This window comes from Staurois parvus, unplaced genomic scaffold, assembly GCF_062004578.1.
Source record: "Staurois parvus isolate SC_StPar_1 unplaced genomic scaffold, SC_StPar_1.0 ptg000157l, whole genome shotgun sequence".
NCBI lineage: Eukaryota > Metazoa > Chordata > Amphibia > Anura > Ranidae > Staurois > Staurois parvus.
Window position 1 is genome coordinate 8,111,503 of NW_028317953.1, and position 21,261 is coordinate 8,132,763.

The 21,261-nt window shown below is 37.9% G+C and overlaps 1 protein-coding gene across 1 annotated transcript in view; it reads right to left on the minus strand.

Moving 5' to 3' along the window:
* The window catches only part of LAMA3 (laminin subunit alpha 3), a 247,284-nt gene that overhangs the window by 24,770 nt on the left and 201,253 nt on the right, over positions 1 to 21,261 (minus strand). Inside the window, exons 49-61 of the mRNA XM_089675734.1 lie at positions 20,375 to 20,536; positions 20,044 to 20,240; positions 18,934 to 19,050; positions 18,525 to 18,679; positions 16,064 to 16,205; positions 14,540 to 14,639; positions 10,785 to 10,901; positions 9,471 to 9,650; positions 6,906 to 7,045; positions 6,014 to 6,196; positions 5,282 to 5,433; positions 3,446 to 3,605; positions 1,381 to 1,514 (exon numbers count right to left, since the gene is read on the minus strand). Coding sequence (XP_089531860.1) covers positions 1,381 to 1,514; positions 3,446 to 3,605; positions 5,282 to 5,433; positions 6,014 to 6,196; positions 6,906 to 7,045; positions 9,471 to 9,650; positions 10,785 to 10,901; positions 14,540 to 14,639; positions 16,064 to 16,205; positions 18,525 to 18,679; positions 18,934 to 19,050; positions 20,044 to 20,240; positions 20,375 to 20,536 — 1,939 coding nt within the window. The remainder of the gene's footprint in view (positions 1 to 1,380; positions 1,515 to 3,445; positions 3,606 to 5,281; positions 5,434 to 6,013; positions 6,197 to 6,905; positions 7,046 to 9,470; positions 9,651 to 10,784; positions 10,902 to 14,539; positions 14,640 to 16,063; positions 16,206 to 18,524; positions 18,680 to 18,933; positions 19,051 to 20,043; positions 20,241 to 20,374; positions 20,537 to 21,261) is intronic.

Genomic DNA, 21,261 nt, shown 5'->3' on the forward strand with positions numbered 1-21,261 from the left:
GAGTTCACGCTGTGCATCTGATCTGCAGCTGACCTCTTTCAGACATACCTTTGACCTCCCTCTAAGCTGTCTCAACCTGCTTCAAGCCTCTTCTGCATTTACTTTGAATTGTATGGGGAGAGAAGCCATTCTTAGGCAAGCAAAAGCCCATCAACCCTGGCCCTTAATATGTTATTGTCATTTAAAGGATAAGTTCACCTTTGAAAACATGTTACATGTTTCACCCGTTTTTAGGGTGAAACATGTAACATGTTCCCATAGCCACAACCGCCGCTTGCTGCACCCCCCTCCCTCTGATAGATAGTACAGGGAGAAGTCTCCCCGTACTGTCAAATTTGAAAACAGCATGGCCCTGCGGGGACTTCCGTGAATGAATGAACTGCAAGTCCCAACAGCTGACAACTTGTAGTTTTCAATGAAAGTACATTGAAGCTTTCTGTCAGAATATCTGCTTGCTCATACATCCCGTACAGCAAGCAGATATTCTGACAGATCTGCAGAAGACCTGCATTGCACCAGCGATCTACTAGTCGCTGGTGCAATGCTTTCCAGGCTCCTGTAGACAAAAATAATAAATGCACATTTTTTTTAACTGCAAAATAATGTGCATTTATTATTTTTGTCTAAAAGGTGAACTTATCCTTTAAAGTGTGTTCTCCATTTTTTCATGTATGAAACTGTTTTTGCACAAAACTGCAAATACAATAAAACACACAAATGTACACTAAATTATACCTAAAATCTTCAAAACACTCTTAAAAAAACAGAATTAGGACTGTGTACATCTGCATTTCTCATGTGAGAACTATTTATACAAGTCAATGGGAATGCAAAATCAGCTTAAATTAACTTTGAAGAAGGTAAGATGCAGGCCATGACTAGGTCAAAAGCTCCTCTGAAGAAACTCAGAAGGTTCTTAGAAGCATCTAATACTGATCTTAACTACAACCTAAATTCCCATGGAAGTCACAATGCATTTTTCCCATCTACTTGCTTATACAGGCACATGCGTAGTTATGAAGTGGGATTATTGGCAGTTTGAATCACAAACTGCTTTACTATATCCCTCAGTATCCCTGGTATTAAGGTCTCTGTGTCCCTAGTTCCATCCACCTATGGCAAACTTTCAGTAGGATCATAATCTACCTCTTGGATTTTTCGTTCATTTTATGCTATGGAGAATACAGCTAAGAAGTCTATCTCATAGCTCTCTTATCAGACTCACAAAGAAACTTTAAGGCTGTTGAGCAATTTAAAACTCCAGCAATTACTAAAAACGAATTACTGGAAAATATCACCTCTTATTACAGACTGTCATGAAATTTAATACAGGTATCTACTAAACACATACAGTGTCGTACATTTACATCATAGCAGTACCTTTTGCAAGGTTCCACTTTTTTAGTGTCGAGGTTAAATGTCTTTCGGAAATTGTACAAGCTGATTCCTTTTTGGTTTAGGTCATCTAGTTCAATGCATCCTCTGTATCTTTGATAGTCCAATCCTCGTGGCGGCTTAAAAAAATGCACACTTATTATTTCATATATGAAAACATTAAAAAAATATACTGTAGGTTATGATATATTTCTTTGATGCATTTCATCCCATAGATTAATAAAAGAAGTACTGGGCTGTAAAGGGCTGTTCAAGAGTCAAAACATTAGCTCATGTGTAACTATCATCTCCCATGTCTAATGAAACTCTTAAATCTACAGGAAAGTACATTCTGTTACCTTTTGCTCAGTGATTGCCAGCTAACACGTATATTATTTTTTTAATTATCACTTTACACCACAGTTTGACTTTATTGCAGTTAAACATGAGGAATAACTTCAAAGACAAACATAATATAAGATTCGAACAGATTGTCCAAGCCATTGTCAAGATTTTATATATCAAAAATATACAAAGAGTTGTTACAAGGACATGAACTCGATGATTTATTGAATCATTAATCAGATAAAATTCTCATCTGCTCAATGATGCAATAAATAACCTTCAAGGCCTTCAACTGTGCTCATACATGTCATTTGTTGTTAAACAGACTAATGTTGGAAAGCAAAACATCACTTGTCCCATTATCATCTTGGTGTGCGCAATCACATCAGTTAAATATACAGTACCATAAAGATATCATGGGGGACTGACGCTTCACAGTGGGGCCATGTCTGATCATATCATTCACTGGTACATTTAGTTACACTTCATAGATATTGTAGCAGAAGGCCTTTGGCCCTCTAGGATCACTGAACTGATTATTAAAGGTGTTCCACCAGCAATGCTGAAAACTGAATTGTATTTTATGGGGAAAAGAGGGTGAAAAGGTGGCCCACTAGTCTCAGTGAATTATGGAATAAAAGTTAAGTGTGAACCTGCAAACCCTTGCTGCCTGGGCATTTTAGTGCACAGGACAACACTAATGGAGTGTAGCACAAGAATGTGCATTTTAGTGTGCCAACAACTAAGTAATAATGGATGGTACAAGTAGTTTCCATACAACATGTCTTTTAACAACATGAATGGACATGGAAGACATGCAGAAGGATTCCCTACTACAAATGCCTGGGAAAATGATCGGAGCATGTTTTATATTATCAGAAGGTAAATACACTAAAGCTAGCCATAAATGAATTGAAATTCAGCAGGAACTGGAAGAATTTGGATCAATATATGTGCAGGCTGGTTGTACTGAAGTCAATCCATTGATCAGCTTCATTACAAACAGCCTGTTTTTTTCTTCGATCAGCCGGCAGTGATCATTGTATTCTGAGGGCTGGGAAACCTCCCGCTGTCAGAGTACAAAAGCTGTGAGATGAATTCCTCTATCAACACTCAATATGTCGATGGGGGAATTAAGCAATTTTCTTTCCTTCAAACCATGCCTACAGGAAAGAAAAGTGCTTAATGTACGACCTGCTTAAATCTCATATTAGATAAACTAGAAAAATAGAGAGACTTTTAAGACATATTAACAACACACTAATATACAGTATATTGGTGACCTTTGCTGTCCATAAGAACAAACAGGGCACGATGGGCATTGTGTGTGTGTGTGTGTGTGTGGGTGTGGGGGGGGGGGGGGTGGTTGGATAGATGGATGGGATCGCTATTCTTGACATAGGTGGCACTGTTATTAAGATGGTAGTGGTGGGAGATCTCAGGATTATAATGAATGTGGTACTTTTTAGCTGAATTCTGTTGCTATTGGGTGCAGTCTGCACCTCCGTCCACAGGGTGGTGATGTGGTGTTGGTTTCCAATCCCCCACCTCAAACAGTTCAGTCTCTCTATTTTTCTAAGTTATCTCTTTAATTATGGGATGTGGTGGCACTGGTCCTCCCATTATCTGCCTCTATACATAAATCTAATATTAGATACAATCTTATTCACCAGCTCCTGAACTATCTGCAGGGAAGTAAATAACCATACTACCCATGCAGGCTTACCGTGAAGTCATCTGGGTATCCTCCAACATAAAAGACAACATCATTTTCATTGAGGTTGAGCAGAGTGCCTTGCTGCACATCGGTAGTGTAGCTCATAATAGGGTCTGGTTTATTTGATGTGAATGCCTTTGTATAATTTAATGTAACATATTGGTAGATCCTGAAAAAAATATAAAGCTTATATTATAATTCACTAAGACTGTTAGAAAAATAATGTATGGTATATATATATATATATATATATATATATATATATATGCAAAATATAGGCAAAAGTGTGAACCCACGTCTGTTTCCAAAATTGAAGTATTTGAAGATTAGCGGTGTTTTCTATTGTTCACATATTCATTTTTGTATCTGATCATTTCAAATAACCAACTACATGTCTCTGACAATGCCCTAACATCAGCCATCAGCTCGTTAGAGCCATGTTATGGTAAAAGAACCAATTTTGTGTTTTCTGATAGCGCTCTTGCATGCTTTGCTTCAGTAATTACAGGAAGGTCGACCTCTAACATCTGTTTTTTTAGTATATGTTATTTTTAATATATTTTTGGTTGTACATAATTGGAATTTTAACTATTCAACAACCTCCTCTTACATTTAGGAACCTAAATTTGTATTACAACAGGTATCGACAGATGCATACAGAGGTAGGTGAAAAATGCTACTTTTAAACTTGGTGGAGTTGCTAAACCCTTTTAGTAAGATGGCAAAAAGGCAAATGCTAATGTTAGAAGGTCACTGACCCACAGCATCCAATTATAATTCAGTTTGTGCAGCCATATTAGTAATAGATGTATAAAAAATGACTCCTACATATTACTGCTGTTTAATTAATTATTGCGGTTTATTAATAGGCCTGCATGTGGAGAGGAGAGGCAACCATACATCACAAGTTGTTGAACATATACTACTTTTATGATTTTTTCCTGGGATAATTCTGCTCTGGTACGCTGACTTCTCTGTGAAGGTGACCGGTGGCTATAGAGCCTCCACATCACTTTCACTTTTAAGCTGGAAGGTGACTGAAAAGACACATCACAAGCTGCCATCAGCTTGTGATGAATGGTTTACTCTTTACGTAAGTAGTACTAGTTATGTTTCACATAAATAATTAAAAACTGATCATTGGAAGCATCATAGTCAATGGTAAAAGGTTTGTCTAAGCACTAACTGCTACATCTGCTTGGTTTTGTTGGACTTACTGGATAGATCACCAGGTGAAAATAAAAGAAAAAAAAAAGAAAGCCTACAAAAGAAAACAAAATGTAGCCATCACATCTAAGAATTGGTATGCTTAAAATGGTTACAAAGGTTGAAAAAAGATCCCCCTATCTCAACCCAGCGATGTGCAAGAGTACAGTGTCTCTCTTTGTTCTCTTCCTTCTTACTGGGCAGATAGATAGCAGTGGGAGACATTGGCTCCCACTGCTGTGAATCAAATTCTGTGATGGGGGAGTGGGGGGTAGGGCTGAGTCGCCCTGTCTGTCTCAATAGTGGCTTTCTATGGTGGCCACTTGCTGATGAGGAGGAGCCAGGAGCACCAGTGGGGGATCCAAAAAGAGGAAGATAGGGGCTACCCTGTGCAATACCATTGCATAGAGCAGGTAAGTATAACATGTTTGTTATTTAAAAAAAAAACCAAAGCTTTAATACCACTTTAAAAGTGAAGCAAAATGGCTACATGAAAAGTTTGCTTTTTAGGTGTCATGGATTTTTAATTTTTTAACTGGACACATTGCATTTCCAAAAATGGAAACAGGTATGAAATAAAAGAAAACTGAAACAAAAGGATTTAAAACTAATATTTATGTAAACATGTACGTTTATTACCTTTCTAAGACAACTCTGTCCATTATGGCTTCATCAGGTTTATTGACTGATACAAATGTGTCCACATTGACTTCTGCCACATCATTTCCCAGTTTGTACATACACTTGAGTTTATCATCTTCTATAGCAAGTCCTATGTAATCCTTTGTAGCCTGGACAGAAAATACACAGACTAATTATCTATACTACACACAACAATCCAAAAACAAAGTATTCTTTGGGCTTTGGAAGAAGACATTGTGGTTGATTTGCTAAAGGAATAGAGCATGTTCGTTTTGAAATGTCAATTTACACCTAGCTTGGTGAATGAGATGAAGCTATATGAAAATTCACTTTGCAAACTATACCCAAACATTTGCAAGGAAAGTTGAAACCAGGGGCGGACTGACAACTCATGGGGCCCCCGGGCAATAGGGGATCATGGGGCCCCTGTGTGCTTGCCCAAACTCAAAAAAGCCTATGAAAAAGGTACCAGGGGCATCTCATGGGGCCCCCTACTGACCCCGGACCCTTGGGCAGTGCCCGAATTTCCAAATGGTCAGTCCGCCCCTGGTTGAAACACAGCTTCACCTCATTTGTTAAACTAAGTGAAAATCCACTTTGCTAAGTGAATAGCTTATATTCCTTTAATAAATTAACTTCAAGGGTATTCGCTTGCTTCATTATGCGTTTTATTAATAACATAAATTATATTTGTTATATTTTTTGCCTTGATTTTAAATTGTTACTTACGTCTTTGTTGCCCAGATACATGACAAACATGTTTGGAGGCAACTGACGTTTGCGACGGTCTCCTCGATTTTGTGGCCTTTGAAGAAAGAATGACAGAGATGTATAGGCTTTCAAATCTTCCAAGTTACTGGGAGGCCGCACCTCTACTCCAGAACTTCCATCAAACCTCATTGGTACTACCACCTAAGAGGAACATATGAATAAACATCACCTATGAATATAGCGGGATCTACGAAAAACTGCAGTTTAGACACAACATCAAGTGTAACATCTTACATTGAAATGAACACTGTTTAAATAAAATATGCATTTTTTACTTGTATTCATTTAGATTGGCTTCACACCATTCCACTGAAGTAACATAAGTTCTACTGCAATGCATGGTACCACAGCATACAGGCAATGGTGTGCTGAGGAGGCATTCAATTTAAATAGCATCTCAATCCACTAAGCAAAGGGCCTGAATTGCAGCGCATCACAATATACTGTATATAGTACCTCACGGCCATGTTTTGTGGTTTGCTGCATCAGGAGAAAAGGATAAGGTCTGGCTTTTGGTGAGATGGGGTGCATTGTCAACCCATTCAGTATAAATGAGATGCCTTAATGCAAAGCATAAGATATATTAACGTGCATGCAGCAACGCACCACAGCACACCGCAAAGGTTTGACAGCCCTTTAGTGATTTTTTCCGAAGCCTTTCTTAGAAATGGTAATAAATACTAAGTTGTTAAATATAATAAAAACAACAACAATTATAGTAAATGTTAGTAAATGTTCTACATTACATGTAGAAATGATCACATGTGTATTGTATGCTGATATTATACACTGATGCCTCTATGCAACTGAACAGTGTATGCAATGCTGCATATTAGAGCATGGAACTCACCTTATTTGCAGCATCTCGGGCTTGCTGAATCAACTCCCTGATACGACTGACGCTCTCAGATATATTTCCTAACGGCATCAGATTATTGATGCGACCCATAGTCTCAAAGACACCAGGCAGGCTTCCACTTAGTTGATTCACTGTTATGTAAAAGGACATTTAGTGACAACCAAGTATTTATCAATTCAGCAATAATTTGAAATACACACAAAGAACTGTCTTGACAGGCGAGTTACACTTTAAATGGAAATCCTACATCTCTTTTGAATCTCTACTGCACTGGCTCTAAAGGAAAACTTCTCCATGCAACCCCTTTGAACATAGTTATAAAATCATCTAGCCCACTCTTGTTAACTGGTCAGTACACCCAAAACTGATATTTCACAGTGTTCGATTAGATCTCACAGTTAGATTAGCTGGGAATTAGCTGGAACAGAAATTTCTTCAATGTATCCCTAAATTATTGAAGCCATCAGGTAACTTATTCCACTGCACTATGGGGTTTATTTACTAAAGCTGGAGTGTGCAAAATCAGGCTCACTTCTGCATAGAAACCAATCATCTTCCAGGTTTTATTGCCAAAGCTTAATGGAACGAGCTGAGGTTAGAAGCTGATTGGTTTCTATGCAGAAGTGAGCCTGATTTTGTTATGATTTTTTATTATGTTTCACTCCTAGATTGTAAGCTCGAAAGAGCAGGGCCCTCGAACCCCTCATGTATTGTATTGTTACTGTATTGTCTCATGTTCTGTCCCCCTCGCTATTGTACAGCGCTGAGCAAACCCTTTGGCGCTATATAAATACTGTATAATAATAATAATAATTCAAGAACATAGTAAGAGTTGAACCAGTGTTTATCAGAAATGGGACCGAGATCTAAAATCCAAGCATCTTTAATCTTTTTTTTAGCTACAACGGCCACTTTATTAGGTACACCTGTTCAATTGCTTGGTATCACAAATTGATTATTAGCCAATTATATGGCTACAACTCAATGCATTTAGGCATCTAGACATGGTGAAAATGACTTGCTGAAATTCAAACCGAGCATCAGAATGGGGAAGAAAGGTAATTTAAGTGACTTTGAACGTGGCATGGTTGATAGTGCCAGACAGGCTGGTCTGAGTATTTAAAAAACTGCTGATCTACTGGGATTTTCAAACACACCCCTCTCTAGGGTTTACAGAGAATTACCCAAAAAAGAGAAAATATTCAGTGAGCAGCAGTTGTGAGGACAAAAATGCCTTGTTAATGTCTGAGGTCAGAGGAGAATGGGCAGACTGGTTCAAGATGATAGGAAAGGCAACAGTAACTCAAATAACCACTCGTTACAACCAAGGTATGCAGAATACCATCTCTGAATGCACAACATGTCAACCCTTGAGGCAGATAGGCTACAGCAGCAGAAGACCACACTGGGTGCCAGTGATGACTACTTCCAGCAGGATAATGTCACAAAGCTCAAATCACCTCAAACTGGTTTCTTGAACATGATAATGAGTTCACTGTACTCCAATGGCCTCCACAGTCACCAGATCTCAATCCAATAGAGCACCTTTGGGATGTGGTGGAATAGGAGATTCACACCATGGATTTGCAGCCGACAGATCTGCAGCAACTGCGTGATGCTATTGTGTCAATATGGACCACAATCTCTTGAGGAATGTTTCCAACACCTTCTTGACACCTTGCCGAAGTAAGGCAGTTCTGAAGGCAAAAGGGGGTCCAACCCAGTACTAGCAAGGTGTACCTAGTAAAGTGGCCGTTAAGTTTATATATATAGCATATACACTATATATAAGAAATTAGTCTCTTTGTGCACTGGAACAAACAGATCTCATTTGCTATATAGTAAAATGTTGTTTCTTCAGGGGAGGTGAATGGAAGCAGACCTGCAGTACAGAAGACAGTTTTAAATAGCAGAAAAAAATGGCTTGGGGTACCTTCAGTTCTTTTTGTATGGAAGCAAAAGTTTAACATTTTAGCCTTCACATAGATGGGTTGAAAAAAAATTCTATGTATCAGCCACTGCCATCTCTGCTCAAAGAGACTAACCTGAAGGCTGTCTTCATGTATGTACAAAGGAGGAATTTTGATAAACTGATCTACTACATGGTTTTACATTTTGACATACTATAAGGGCAAGTTGTGTAGAATCAAAAATAATATCGTTCCACTGTTTGGGGCAATTTTTCCTTATCGTTTTCAATTTCAGTATGTTTTTTGGGTAAAAGAAATGAACTAGTAAGTTCCAGAATAATAGTCATCAAGAACATGAGACTAAATGTAGCTAAAACAGAAGTCTGTAAATAGTCCAGATTATAAACTGGTATTGCAAAAGAGGTCTATAATTTTATGCAAAAGCCCAGACCATTTTTCTTTCCCTTTTTATCAGGTTTTCACGCAAATCTATTGACCCCATTGCTCAGTAAATGTTATGTGTGATAACTCAGCAATATGTACTTAAATTCATTAAAATACATACAGTCACAGGCTGATAGACAATAAGGTTGAAGAAATGGCCGTCAAATACCAACTTTGGACTTTAAACTCAGTGTTTACTTACCAGATTCACTCGCCTCTTTTAGTATTTCATTGAACATCTCATTTTGTCCAGCTCCAATTGTGCCTTTAAGATTGTTTACATCTTCTTCAATGGGTTTTAAGTCTTTCTTAACACCATCAGTAATTGTATTTGCATTTGTAACTACGTTTTTGGCATTGTTGATCATTCTCTCAATATCATCTGAAATGTAGTAACAGGTTATTAGTATTTAGTACCTTATCCCGAGACATCATTCATTTTTTGCAACTCCAGTCCTGATTTTAAGAAATTCACTAGATTCGGTTATTATTTATTTAATTAAATATTCACTATGCTATCTTTTATATATATTTTGCTGAAATACGAGTAAATCATGCTATACGGCTAAGCTATCTTACATACTCTTGCTGTATACAAAAGTGTGAAGACAAGTTGCATCATTCTAAGGCCTTAAACACACTGAGCGTTTGATTTTCTCCTTTGAAGGCCTTTTACTCCTAGCAGGAAAAAGCTGTTTAAAAATACATGCCTAAAGCTGTGTATTGCACACAGGTTTACGCGCCTCAAGCGTTTGAGCATTAATGGATTATATTGCCAGAGAATATTAATTTATTCTGGAAATGGAATGACTGAATGCTCAATTGCTAAACGTGTCTAGCTTTAAATGCGTCTAGATGCGCTTAGACACATCTACAAGTGTTAAGCATTTTTTTCAGCTCATAAGCACCTCTACAGGCTAAAAAAAAAAATCACCAATAGGTTCAATAAACACTCCTCTTCTAATAATAAGACTGTAAACAGCATGGACACATAGAGGTTCTTTAACAACGCCAAATGTCTGTAAAAGAAGCATTTTTCTAAGTCCTGTGTGCATAAGGCCTTATTTGTATCAGCTGCTACCGCCTCCCATCGGCTGTTAGTACCAAAGTCACAGTGCTGGTCTGGTAGGAGTTGACAAAAAGTAGAATTCAGGAAGAGCCAACCAATCAATCAGCTGTGACTACTCACATATCCAAGGAAACACTCTAATGTCCTGTGCCTCTCTCCCACCAGCCATAGGTGCTGTGTTGGCAACCTCTGGGGTCTGCCATTTCACTGTTTGCAAAACTTGTGAAGCTGCATACCACTGATTCTTTGGTTAGAAAACCTTATTCTTCCAGCAATGACAGAGACACTCCACCCGCGCCGCCCCTCTAATACATTTCTGCCCCGTACTGGGGCTAATCGTAGAACCATAGGCTCTACTATTACAATAAAAAAAAACTAACAGTATTGAATCTGGCTGTTTGTGGGGTACAAGTAGAATTCCTATAAATATACTTAAACGTTGCCTACCTCTTTTGATGGCATTGATGTTATTTTGGACAGCTGTGAGGTCATCCGACAATGTCTTCTTCTTATCTGTGGCCTCTGTCAGTTTGTCCTTTAGGTCTTCAAGCTCTGGGTTTACATCTAGGCATAATTATATAAAGGGTAAAGGACATTTATATTAGCTCTCAGGTTAAGATTCTATGGTCTGCAAGGAAAAGGCATATGGCCTGATGTAAGAAAGGTCATTGGGTCTTTTTGCAGTACATTTGTAGTATCATATTTGTTATATTTTCGCTATTGTTTTTTCATGAACATAATTATCAAAGATGGCCTATGAATTTGTTATGTTATTTTTTTCTTCTGGTTGCTTGTGTATTTTCAAATGGACAGATATTTTATTGGTAAAATGAGCATCACAAATTTTAACTGGCTGAGTGAGATCTTAAAGGAGAAGTATGGCCAATCCTCTTTTGGTCATACTTCTCCTGTGGGTCACAGGAGTGCACTTAGTTCTGCACTCCTGTGACAGAGATTCAGCCGACAGTGGGCTAAAGTCTGCTGTCAACTGTCATCACAGATTCACTTCAGGCTCTGCAGGGATGCTGACAATAATGTCAGGATCACTCTGATGACTGACCGGCAGCTGTGTGCCACTGAGAGCCTGAGCCAGCAGCTCCCAACACTTCCACAGCCAGGCGCTGTAATGACCGTTGGAGGGGCAGAGCTGGTGACTGAGAGTCACCACTGTTCGCAAAAAAGTATCTAGGAACTGAGCAATCAGCTGTGTTTGTTCCTTCAGTTCTCGGTGCAAAGGCAGCAGGGGACAGCTGCTGCATCGATCTGCTATGGTGTGGTGTTTTTTCTAGGTGAATATGATTTTTCTCAACATTTTCAAACTTTTATTTTAAATCTCAGGCAAGAGCCACATCCTCAGAAAAGCGGCTACATGATGAACAGAACGTGACACTAAAGGAATAATTTCCAAAAATTATGCTTTATTACACACAAATGAATATGACATATGGGCATTCGCCCTGGTTTACCATCACCTCAGTATGACACAATACACACAGACCTAAAACCATTTAAAATGACACAAAAACCAGTCTAAATGTATGTGTAGCAGGGAAAATGGCTACATGAGTCTAATGTCCCTGCAACACAAACACACAGGTGAACACTTCCCTAGGGAGGTGTATCCAAAAATTATGCCATGGGCATACCATAATAGAGGATATGAGGGATTAAACAGTAACCATAATGGCAAATCCCTATCAAGGGATTTGCCATTATGGTTACTGTTTAATCCCTCATATCCTCTATTATGGTATGCCCATGGCATAATTTTTGGATACACCTCCCTAGGGAAGTGTTCACCTGTGTGTTTGTGTTGCAGGGACATTAGACTCATGTAGCCATTTTCCCTGCTACACATACATTTAGACCGGTTTTTGTGTCATTTTAAATGGTTTTAGGTCTGTGTGTATTGTCTCATACTGAGGTGATGGTAAACCAGGGCGAATGCCCATATGTCATATTCATTTGTGTGTAATAAAGCATAATTTTTGGAAATTATTCCTTTAGTGTCACGTTCTGTTCATCATGTAGCCGCTTTTCTGTGAATCTCTTTTTCACAACCTTCCTTTTTTGTATGCCTCTTTTGGCTACTGAATGGAGACCATACATTGGGTGACACGTTAATGTATTTAATAACCTCTTTAATAACTATCTTAGTATAAGAGCCACATCCTCCCCTGAGGCCCTAGGATATTTCAAATGGCCACAGTTGAAAAACATGTCCCCGGGAGGCCATGACCACACCAAAGAAGCCACAGAAAAGCAAAGTGTATTATACTGCAAATATTGTTTTGTTGATCCAATTGTAGTGAATGTCACTGACAGTAATGGTAGATTGCATAAATTGTTTATTGAACTGTAGAGTGATATAGAAGCCCAGGCAAGTTTTAAATGAGACAAAAATTATTTTTGGGTAAACAGTGCAATTTCCAAAAGGTTTCTGTAGCTTTGGGAGAAGGGAAAACTATTTTTATGGCATTTTCCCACATTTTATTTGAGGGAAAGGCTTCAGTTCAGTAAGTTATTTGTTAACACAAATGCACAACAGCCTGGAAATAGTGAGGAGAGATGACCTTCACTTATTACTTACTGCCATGGCATTGGACTTTAAAAAAAAATATGCATGTATTGACCAAGCCTCTGAAGTCAAGGACATGGTTCAACCAGTAAATAACTTGTAACATTTTGTATGTGACTGTATATTGTAAACTGTGTTAATAAAATTATTAGAAATAAAAGCGTATACTTTATTTAGAAGCTATGTGTGTAAGTTGTGTACTGTTCTATATGTGATGTCTTTTTTTCTAAGCATGGTGTGCTGGGGTTATCTTGGATTAGACATATGCTTTGGTGGCACCATCTGCCATTTCACCACATCATTCTCCTTTGACTGGGTCTCATTTCTGTATGGAGTGTGTTGGGCTCTTTGTATTTAGAGGTTCTATCAGTTCTCTTATAGAAAGCATAAATGTCACTTCCCTAACTTGAAAGCTGTCTAAGGGCCATATTCTGGAGGATGAGGACATGTGGAGTCTGACATAAGCACTAAAAACACATATATTGGCAACAACCAAGGGATTCATTCCTGCAGGAGAACACTGTTGTCCCTTGTGCATTGCTGTATATGGGTCAAGGTGAACTGCTTAGATGGCCTGGCTACTAGAAGCCGCTGAGGTGCCATACATGGAAATCCCTGTAAATCCTGATATCCTCATCTCTACATTGGCCCTCAATTTTAGCTTGTGAATATATTCAGTAGGTCCAGTAATCACTCTTTTTAACCACCTGCAGGCTCAACAACACTCAGGATCATGAAAAAAGAAACTGCATAGCATAGAGCAGCCTTTCTCAACCAGGGTGCCCAGGCACCCTGGGGTGCCTTAAGGCTTTTTCCAGGGTGCCTTGGCAAAATGCTTAAAAACTGCCCAAAAATTGTATACAAGCCAGCAGGTGGATCAAGCCTGTCTTTTAGTTACACAAAGCCATACGGTTTCATTGTGCACTTTTACAACCTGCCAGTTGCCAGTATCCTAACAACCAATTACATCATTAGTTGATAAGGAGGACAACTGGGTGGGTGCCTGCACAGCATCCTTGTTTGCCCCTCTCCATCAGCACTGGGGTCACATTAGCTGAGTGAGGGAGATAAACTGAAGGAGAAGGAAAACATTGAAATACTAGTCAGTACCAGTGTGCAAAAGTGTATTTGCTTTGGAAGAATAAATTACCTCTAACGTTGGGTGTCCTACATGTGTGGATGTTGCTGCGTTATGTAAAACTATTCAAATCATTTTTTACATTTTAAAATGGGGTGCAGAATGTTAAAGGGTGCCTTGACTGAAAAAAGGTTGAGAAACACTGGCACAGAGTCATGTCATAAGAGGCTACCAATGCCACTTGGAAGCCCTGTGAAAAGTCTGCTACAACTAGTTGCATTACATATTATAAACTCAATAATGGAAAAGTGAGTGCACTTTCTGACTTTGGACAGTTTTCATTTTTTTTCTGGATATTATCCATTGACCTTTTAAATATTACTTTTTTTGTAGAGTTTCTGTTTCAGATCTTGCGTTCTAAAAAGTGTTTGACAGGTTTATGGCAGCTAGTCATAACCAAATCACTAAAATGCCATAAACCTGATTAACCCTCTGTTGCATGTAGAATCAAAACACATCTTGTAAGCTAACCAGTTCCAGCCATACCTCTGAGTGATTTTTGTGTTTTCTTTGCCTGTTCCAATAGTGCCTCAGAGTCTGTAAGAGATTTCTTGGCTTTCCCAGGTAGATCTTCATTTTGTACTTTCTTAAATGAAAAAATACATTCTAAATTATATTTATTATTATAAACCATGTCATATCATACATTAGCACCATATAATTATTTTGTTAATGAATATATGTTAAAAATATGTCCTGTCATCACCTGGTGGTCATATTCAGGAGCTACTGCTCCTAATATTCTCTAAGGGCCCTTTCACATTGATCAGTTTTTCTTCCATTTTTGCATTACTGAAAGCGGAAGAAGAATGTATGACCATTAAATCCTATAGAGCTCATAGACAGATGCACGTCAGTTGTGCTTTTAAAAGTCCTGCATGCTACATTTTGGGTGCATGTTTGAAGAGGTAAAAAAATAAAGGCTAAAGGAAAAACGCATAAAAAATGTGGCATAAACACATAAAGAATGTACCTGCGGTTTAATTTTTAGTGCGTTTTTGGAGTCACATGTCCTATTTTTGCAGGTGCAAAATGCATCGGAAATGTGTCAAGAACGCTGCAAAACCACATATGCGTTTTTACCACATTTTTTCAATGGAGCAGTGTGAAAGCAGCCTTATTCTCTTTTTTGCTAGTTAACATTCAACTATAGACACCGAGATCGGTATTTGCTAATTGCTGTCCATAGAGGAGTAGTGAGGTGAGGATGAAAATCCTGCCCATAATTGATGAAACTTCAGTACCACTGGACCTGCCACTTGATTTTTTAACCTGATGATGGCATGTCAGCCTCCTGCTCCTAAAAGGAGTTTTGGATAGAGTGTAAAATAGTTAGATCTGCTGTCAGGTTTTTATTTTTACTATCTGTGGCCCCTTTGGAAAGATATTCAATCACAGGAAGTGAGAGGAAATCTCCAATAGAGATTCAGATAACTATAGTCAAAGTTTGGATATTCCTGCATGCAACTAATTTTTTTTGCATGTGTCAGATTTTCACTCACTTCATATCTTGGTGGCAACATTCTTACACTGAAACCTCTGTAGCGGGCCCATAGGCAGCAATACCGTCCAGCCCTTTCCCACTGTATATGAAACTTACAGGATATCTACTTAACCTAAGCCCTAACCTATAATAATTATCATGGTAAAAAAAAAAATCATGATTACCCATACTTTGCACATCAATAATGCCACCGTGCTTTAAAAGGTACTTAAAAACAATGCAGAAAATTTTCAGAGCCAAATTACAGTGCCAAAATGTCAACGTGATGTGTAGTGCAAATGCTGCAGCCACTCCAGGGCCCAAGTCAGATGGCCCAACTTTGACTGTTGTTTGACTTTATTAGCTAGATGTGTGCTCCTATTATATTCTGTACAGAATTTCCAGCTTTTCCTTTATATTTATTTCCCCTGCTATATACCATTATAACTAGAGTTGGCATATACAAAAATTATAAAATTTACTTGTTTGGGAAAGATTATCCATAATTGAATATGCAAACCACTTACCGCCAAAGCAGAATCAGCCGCTGACTTTGCCTTCTTTGCAGCATCTTCAGCAGCTTTCACAGCATTTATAATGTCGTCATAAGCTTTGGAAGCATCAACAGCACAGCGAACCAGCTCCTCCTCACTGGTATTCCGTCTGATTCTGTATAATTATACAAAGCACCGATTAGATTTTTCACACCGTACATATGTCAAATTTGATGGTAAACATTTCTATCAATCAGCATTTGCTGCTATAACGTTCACATTCTACACCCTATTTGATGTTTGTATTAGGATGTGGAACAATGATTAGTAAAGTACCTCTAAAGAGTGGACGCATTTGACCATTCCTAAATAAAAATCAGCTCCAAGCAACAACTAACAATCAGGGAAATGTTGCAACCATATTACAGCCAAAAAGTGGACTCCAGCAGACTCTAAGCAGAACATTTTATAATCCCACTCGGCTATATCTACCAAGTTTTTCACATGTGCAGCACATGAGTATTTACTGTGCAGTCTTTTTCTAAACTCCCAGTGTGTATGGTCAAAGCTGCAATGGGAAGATGGTGCTTACACTAGTAACCGCTGTATTTTCACAAGATTGGATTGGTTGGGAGCCAATCAGCAAGAAGGCTCTGTTCCATGAGTTTGCGCTACATTATATTGTTTAGATGGGCATAACCTTAAGGAAAATCTCCCATGTATATGAATATACATTTCAGTGACCTGGTGCAGATCTTTCTAGATCTCTAAACATAGCCAATTAATAGCTGTGTCTTAGTTGGTAAAACTGGGAGGACTTATATTATGCAAATCAGTTGATCCAATAAACCAGGCACCCAAATCATTTATTAGCTGTGCCCTCCAGCATTGATCGTCAGTGGCAAGCATGCTATATCTGTGCCTAACAGATGCTTTGACATGTTGAGGGGTAGAAGTGGCCATATACAGCTACTATTTTTTTAAAATTCTTTCCCATGTGCCACAGTTGGAAACCCAACAGATACTGAGAATTTTTCCAAGACCGGGTTTTTTTGTTCAATGAAATTGCATTGTGGTTATGTTATGAGGTCAGTTTAAATGCAAAAGGTGTTTGGCGGGTTCTTTTTTAACTAAACATTGAAACTGTCAGAAGTACATTAAAGTGTTACTAAACCCACAACAGTAAAATCAGTCTGTATAGGCAGTAAAGCATGCTTGTTATACTCACTGTGGAACCTAAGGGGTTAATCCTCTGCATTGTGCAAAAGGGCTGTTTGATCCTGACTTCTCTGCCCCTCCTCTTGTTCAAATGTCCACTCTGATAAGACAGACTGAACCCGTAGCCCTTCTGCACATGCTCAATTTAGTGTGTATTGCTAGAGAGGTGCTTTTTTTTCTTGGGAGAGTGCATGTGATCAGCACGGGGCCATTCAGCACTGTCCAGACAGAGGTCAGGAGTTTTGCATCCTCCTAGAGCAGAAAGAAAACTCCTCCTACAAGCTTTAACCAGTGCTCAGCTGAAGTAACAAGACTGCTCTAACTGCTTATGAGAAACGGTATTTAGCCATTTGTATTTACTAAAATAATTGCACTTCCATGTTCTGTGTACTCTGGGCGACCAGACAGAGTGAATGCAGGGTCCTGGGTTTAGTAATACTTTAAAGTCTTACCTCCTAACTGCATTCACAAAAAAAGTTAATTAATTCCAACCTAGGGCACGTCTTTATTCATTTATTCTATATCCACAACTCTGGCATTTCATGCTTTCCATTTTCACACAGATGTAAAAATTTATATATACATATCTAATCTCAGCTTGTTACCTGTGTGAAAGACACCTGGTAGCCAAAAATAATGATGAATGATAGGGGATCAAATACTTATTTCCCTCATGAACATGCAAATCAGTGCATAATTTGTTGGACATGCATTTCTTGTCTATTCTGTCTCTCAGTGTTACAATACACCTACCATTCGATTTTTAGACTGATCATTTCTTTGTGAGTGGGCAAACATTCAAAATCAGCAGGGGATCAAATACTTATTTCATTCACTGTATATACTGTATATAAAAATATATATTTTCCCTAAACACCACTGTTGGAATATAGGTCCACTAGAAAGCTTTGGCCCATTTTTAGCTGTTTAGTGTCATTGCAGAGGGTACCATTCATAGCCTAGAAAATACTAAGGATGATTTCCTGAAACAACTGCCCATGGTTACTTTGCACAGTGAATTTTCACTTAACAGTGAATGTGTGGAAACTGTGCTGAATTCAATCATCCTGTCAAGCATGATTAAAATTCCTTGCATGTGGCTGGGTACGTTTTTTCACCACTTTTACTAAGCTAAGTGAACATTATCTTGCACGGTGAAAATATGCATTGCAAAAAATACATGCTGAGGTCTTTCAGAAAATCAGAGTTGTTGTTTCCAATGAAGGATTGTCATCTAATGTCTATGGATGTACTACATGTTTAGATAATTACTCACTCCAACAGCTGATTGGCCAAGTTCTGCAGAGACTTTGCATGGTCTTCTGCCATAATCACTAGAGGTTCCTTACTGGCTGCCTTGGACAGAATGTTCACCTTTTCATTAAGCTCCTGCTTAGCACCATCCAGCTGTGCTGCAAGCCTCTCATATTCCTATTTAATGTAAAAAGAAAAAAGAAACAAGAAATTACTGAATGAACGAACACAATAAAAATATGAAGCTGGTGGAATACTCATAGTGATCCACCTTTCAAGCATTATCATGATATTGATGGGGAGGTGACTTTAGCATGCTTTAGGAACTTGCATACGTCACAGGGCTGAAAATAAAGCCCCTCATCCCTGTGTAAAGCTTTGTGAACTGAGCCCTGTGTCTATAATTACATTTGCATAAACATATAACTTACCTCTTTACTCTTCTGTAGCAAACTTAACATACTACTGGTCTGCCCCAGGCTGGTCTCTGCTCCTTTAAGATGACCGGCTGCCTCTTTTTGTTGTTTGGTTAATTCAGCAACTCTTTTCTTAAATGAAGAAAGAATAATATATTTAGGTGTCATCGTATCAGCTATTGGTTTTATTACCTTTTTGCATCATAATAGTCACAGTTGGGCTTTAAATGAACAAAGTATCTAATATAAAATCTGACCAAATATCACAAGCTTCACTTTAAAAGCTGAAGAAAAATAAGTGTAACATTGCTGATTTAATAACAGACTAAGGACTTATTAGAAATAGTGAGCTTAAACTATAATTTACTGTTATTAGTCTTATTATTATTAATTGTTGCATTTATGTGATTTCATGTCTAATGGATATCCAGGAAATAAATTCAACACAAGGAAATCATTGTTGAAATCATTAAACGTCCTGAGCTTTGACATTATTATTTATAATAGGTAATTATATATTGCCGTCATTTTACTCAGTGCTTTACATATACAGTATTGTATCTTCATATCAGTCCCTGCCTTCAAGGAGCTTACAATGTAAGGTCCCTAACTCACATTCATAGATACACATACTAGGGCCAATTTAGACAGGAGCCAATTAACCAGCATGTCTTCGGAGTGTGGGAAACCAGAGTACCCAGAGGAAACCCACACAGGCACAGGAAGAACATGCAAACTCCACACAGGTAGTGCCGTGGTTGGGATTCAAACCAGTGACCCTATTGCTGCTAGGTGAAAGTGCTAACCACATAGCCACTGTGCTAGGAGTAGGCATAGCACTGGGTCAATGTTTTTTATTGCTCCTAAAGTGTCTACATTAGCATTACCTATAATAAAACATTTAAGAGAAACTGATTTTTTACTACAATGAATTAATTGTGGTAATGTTAATCTGACCTTTGCACAGCATGATCTATTACTGTTTTCCCCACATCTGAAAACATCTACCTCTTCAACAATCACCCAAAATGATTTACTTGTATTTACATAAACATACAAATAATAAAACAAAAAAAGGTTTTGTAAACCAACTGCAATATCTATATCTTATTAGCCATTAGTTACCTTAAGATCATCCAGGATAACTGTGTTGTCTTTGTTGAGGTTATTTGCTTGTTTGGTTTGTGCTGAAGCCTCATCTAGAGCATCCCGGAGATCATTAATTTTGGTCTCAAAATCTTTTATTGACTTATTGATTTCCTTCATGAGCTCCTTATGCTGGTCAATATGCTTCTGGAACTGATTTCTTACGCGGTTCAGTACTAATTATAAAAGGTACAGAAATGATTAAACTTTTTATTATAGCCCAGAAGCCTTGAACGCATTACCATTAAACATGATATTTTCTGTTGGGCTCAAAAATACCCCAGCCATACTTGTACCTGCCATTACTTACAAGATTTGGCCTCTTCTTTCTCCCGTTCTGCTTCTGCTTTCTGTGTGTTAAAATTGCGCTTTCGCATCTCATTTAACATGCGTTGGACCTCAGCCATTTTAGAGGACACTTCTCCAGGACTTGATGGTTCAGCTGGTCCACTTGCAATCTCTTTAATGAGGACTGGAAAATCACAGGAATACATGTCACCACATTTACTCAATATAAGCATAATAGTGGAGTACTAACTAACTAATGTTTTATATTTACTACTATATACTGCTAACTAACTAATGTTTTATATTTACTACTATATACTGCTAACTAACTAATGTTTTATATTTACTACTATATACTGCTAACTAACTAGTGTTTTATATTTACTACTATATACTGCTAACTAATGTTTTCTATTTTTCTAATAGCTTTTTAAATATATGTATAAAATCTTTATATTATAAGTATATTACAACATTATAACTTATAAATATATTATAAGTAAATGTTTAATTCAGCATGCATGCATAACACTCCCTTTGCAAACCATACTGGGCTTTCTAATAAGAAAGCCTAGCACTGCATTTCTACACACTTGTTGACAGTCTGATCAGTCTTGTCTCTGCTATGAGATTGGGAGGGCTTGTGTCTTTTCTCTGAACCAATTACATACTCTGCATTCTTGTATCTCATTTTGTTAAGCTTTCTTTGTCAACACTGCAGGTTCTATAAAAAGCAGTTGTTTTGCTTGGAGCTTGCCACTAGCTGAATGCAAGTGGTAAATACGAGCAACCTTTGCATTTACCAGATTAAAAAGTAATATAAAAGGCACTTTTTGTTTTATTAAACATGAAACACTGAAATAAAACATATACTGTATACACTGTTCAAAAATAAAGGAACACGTTGAA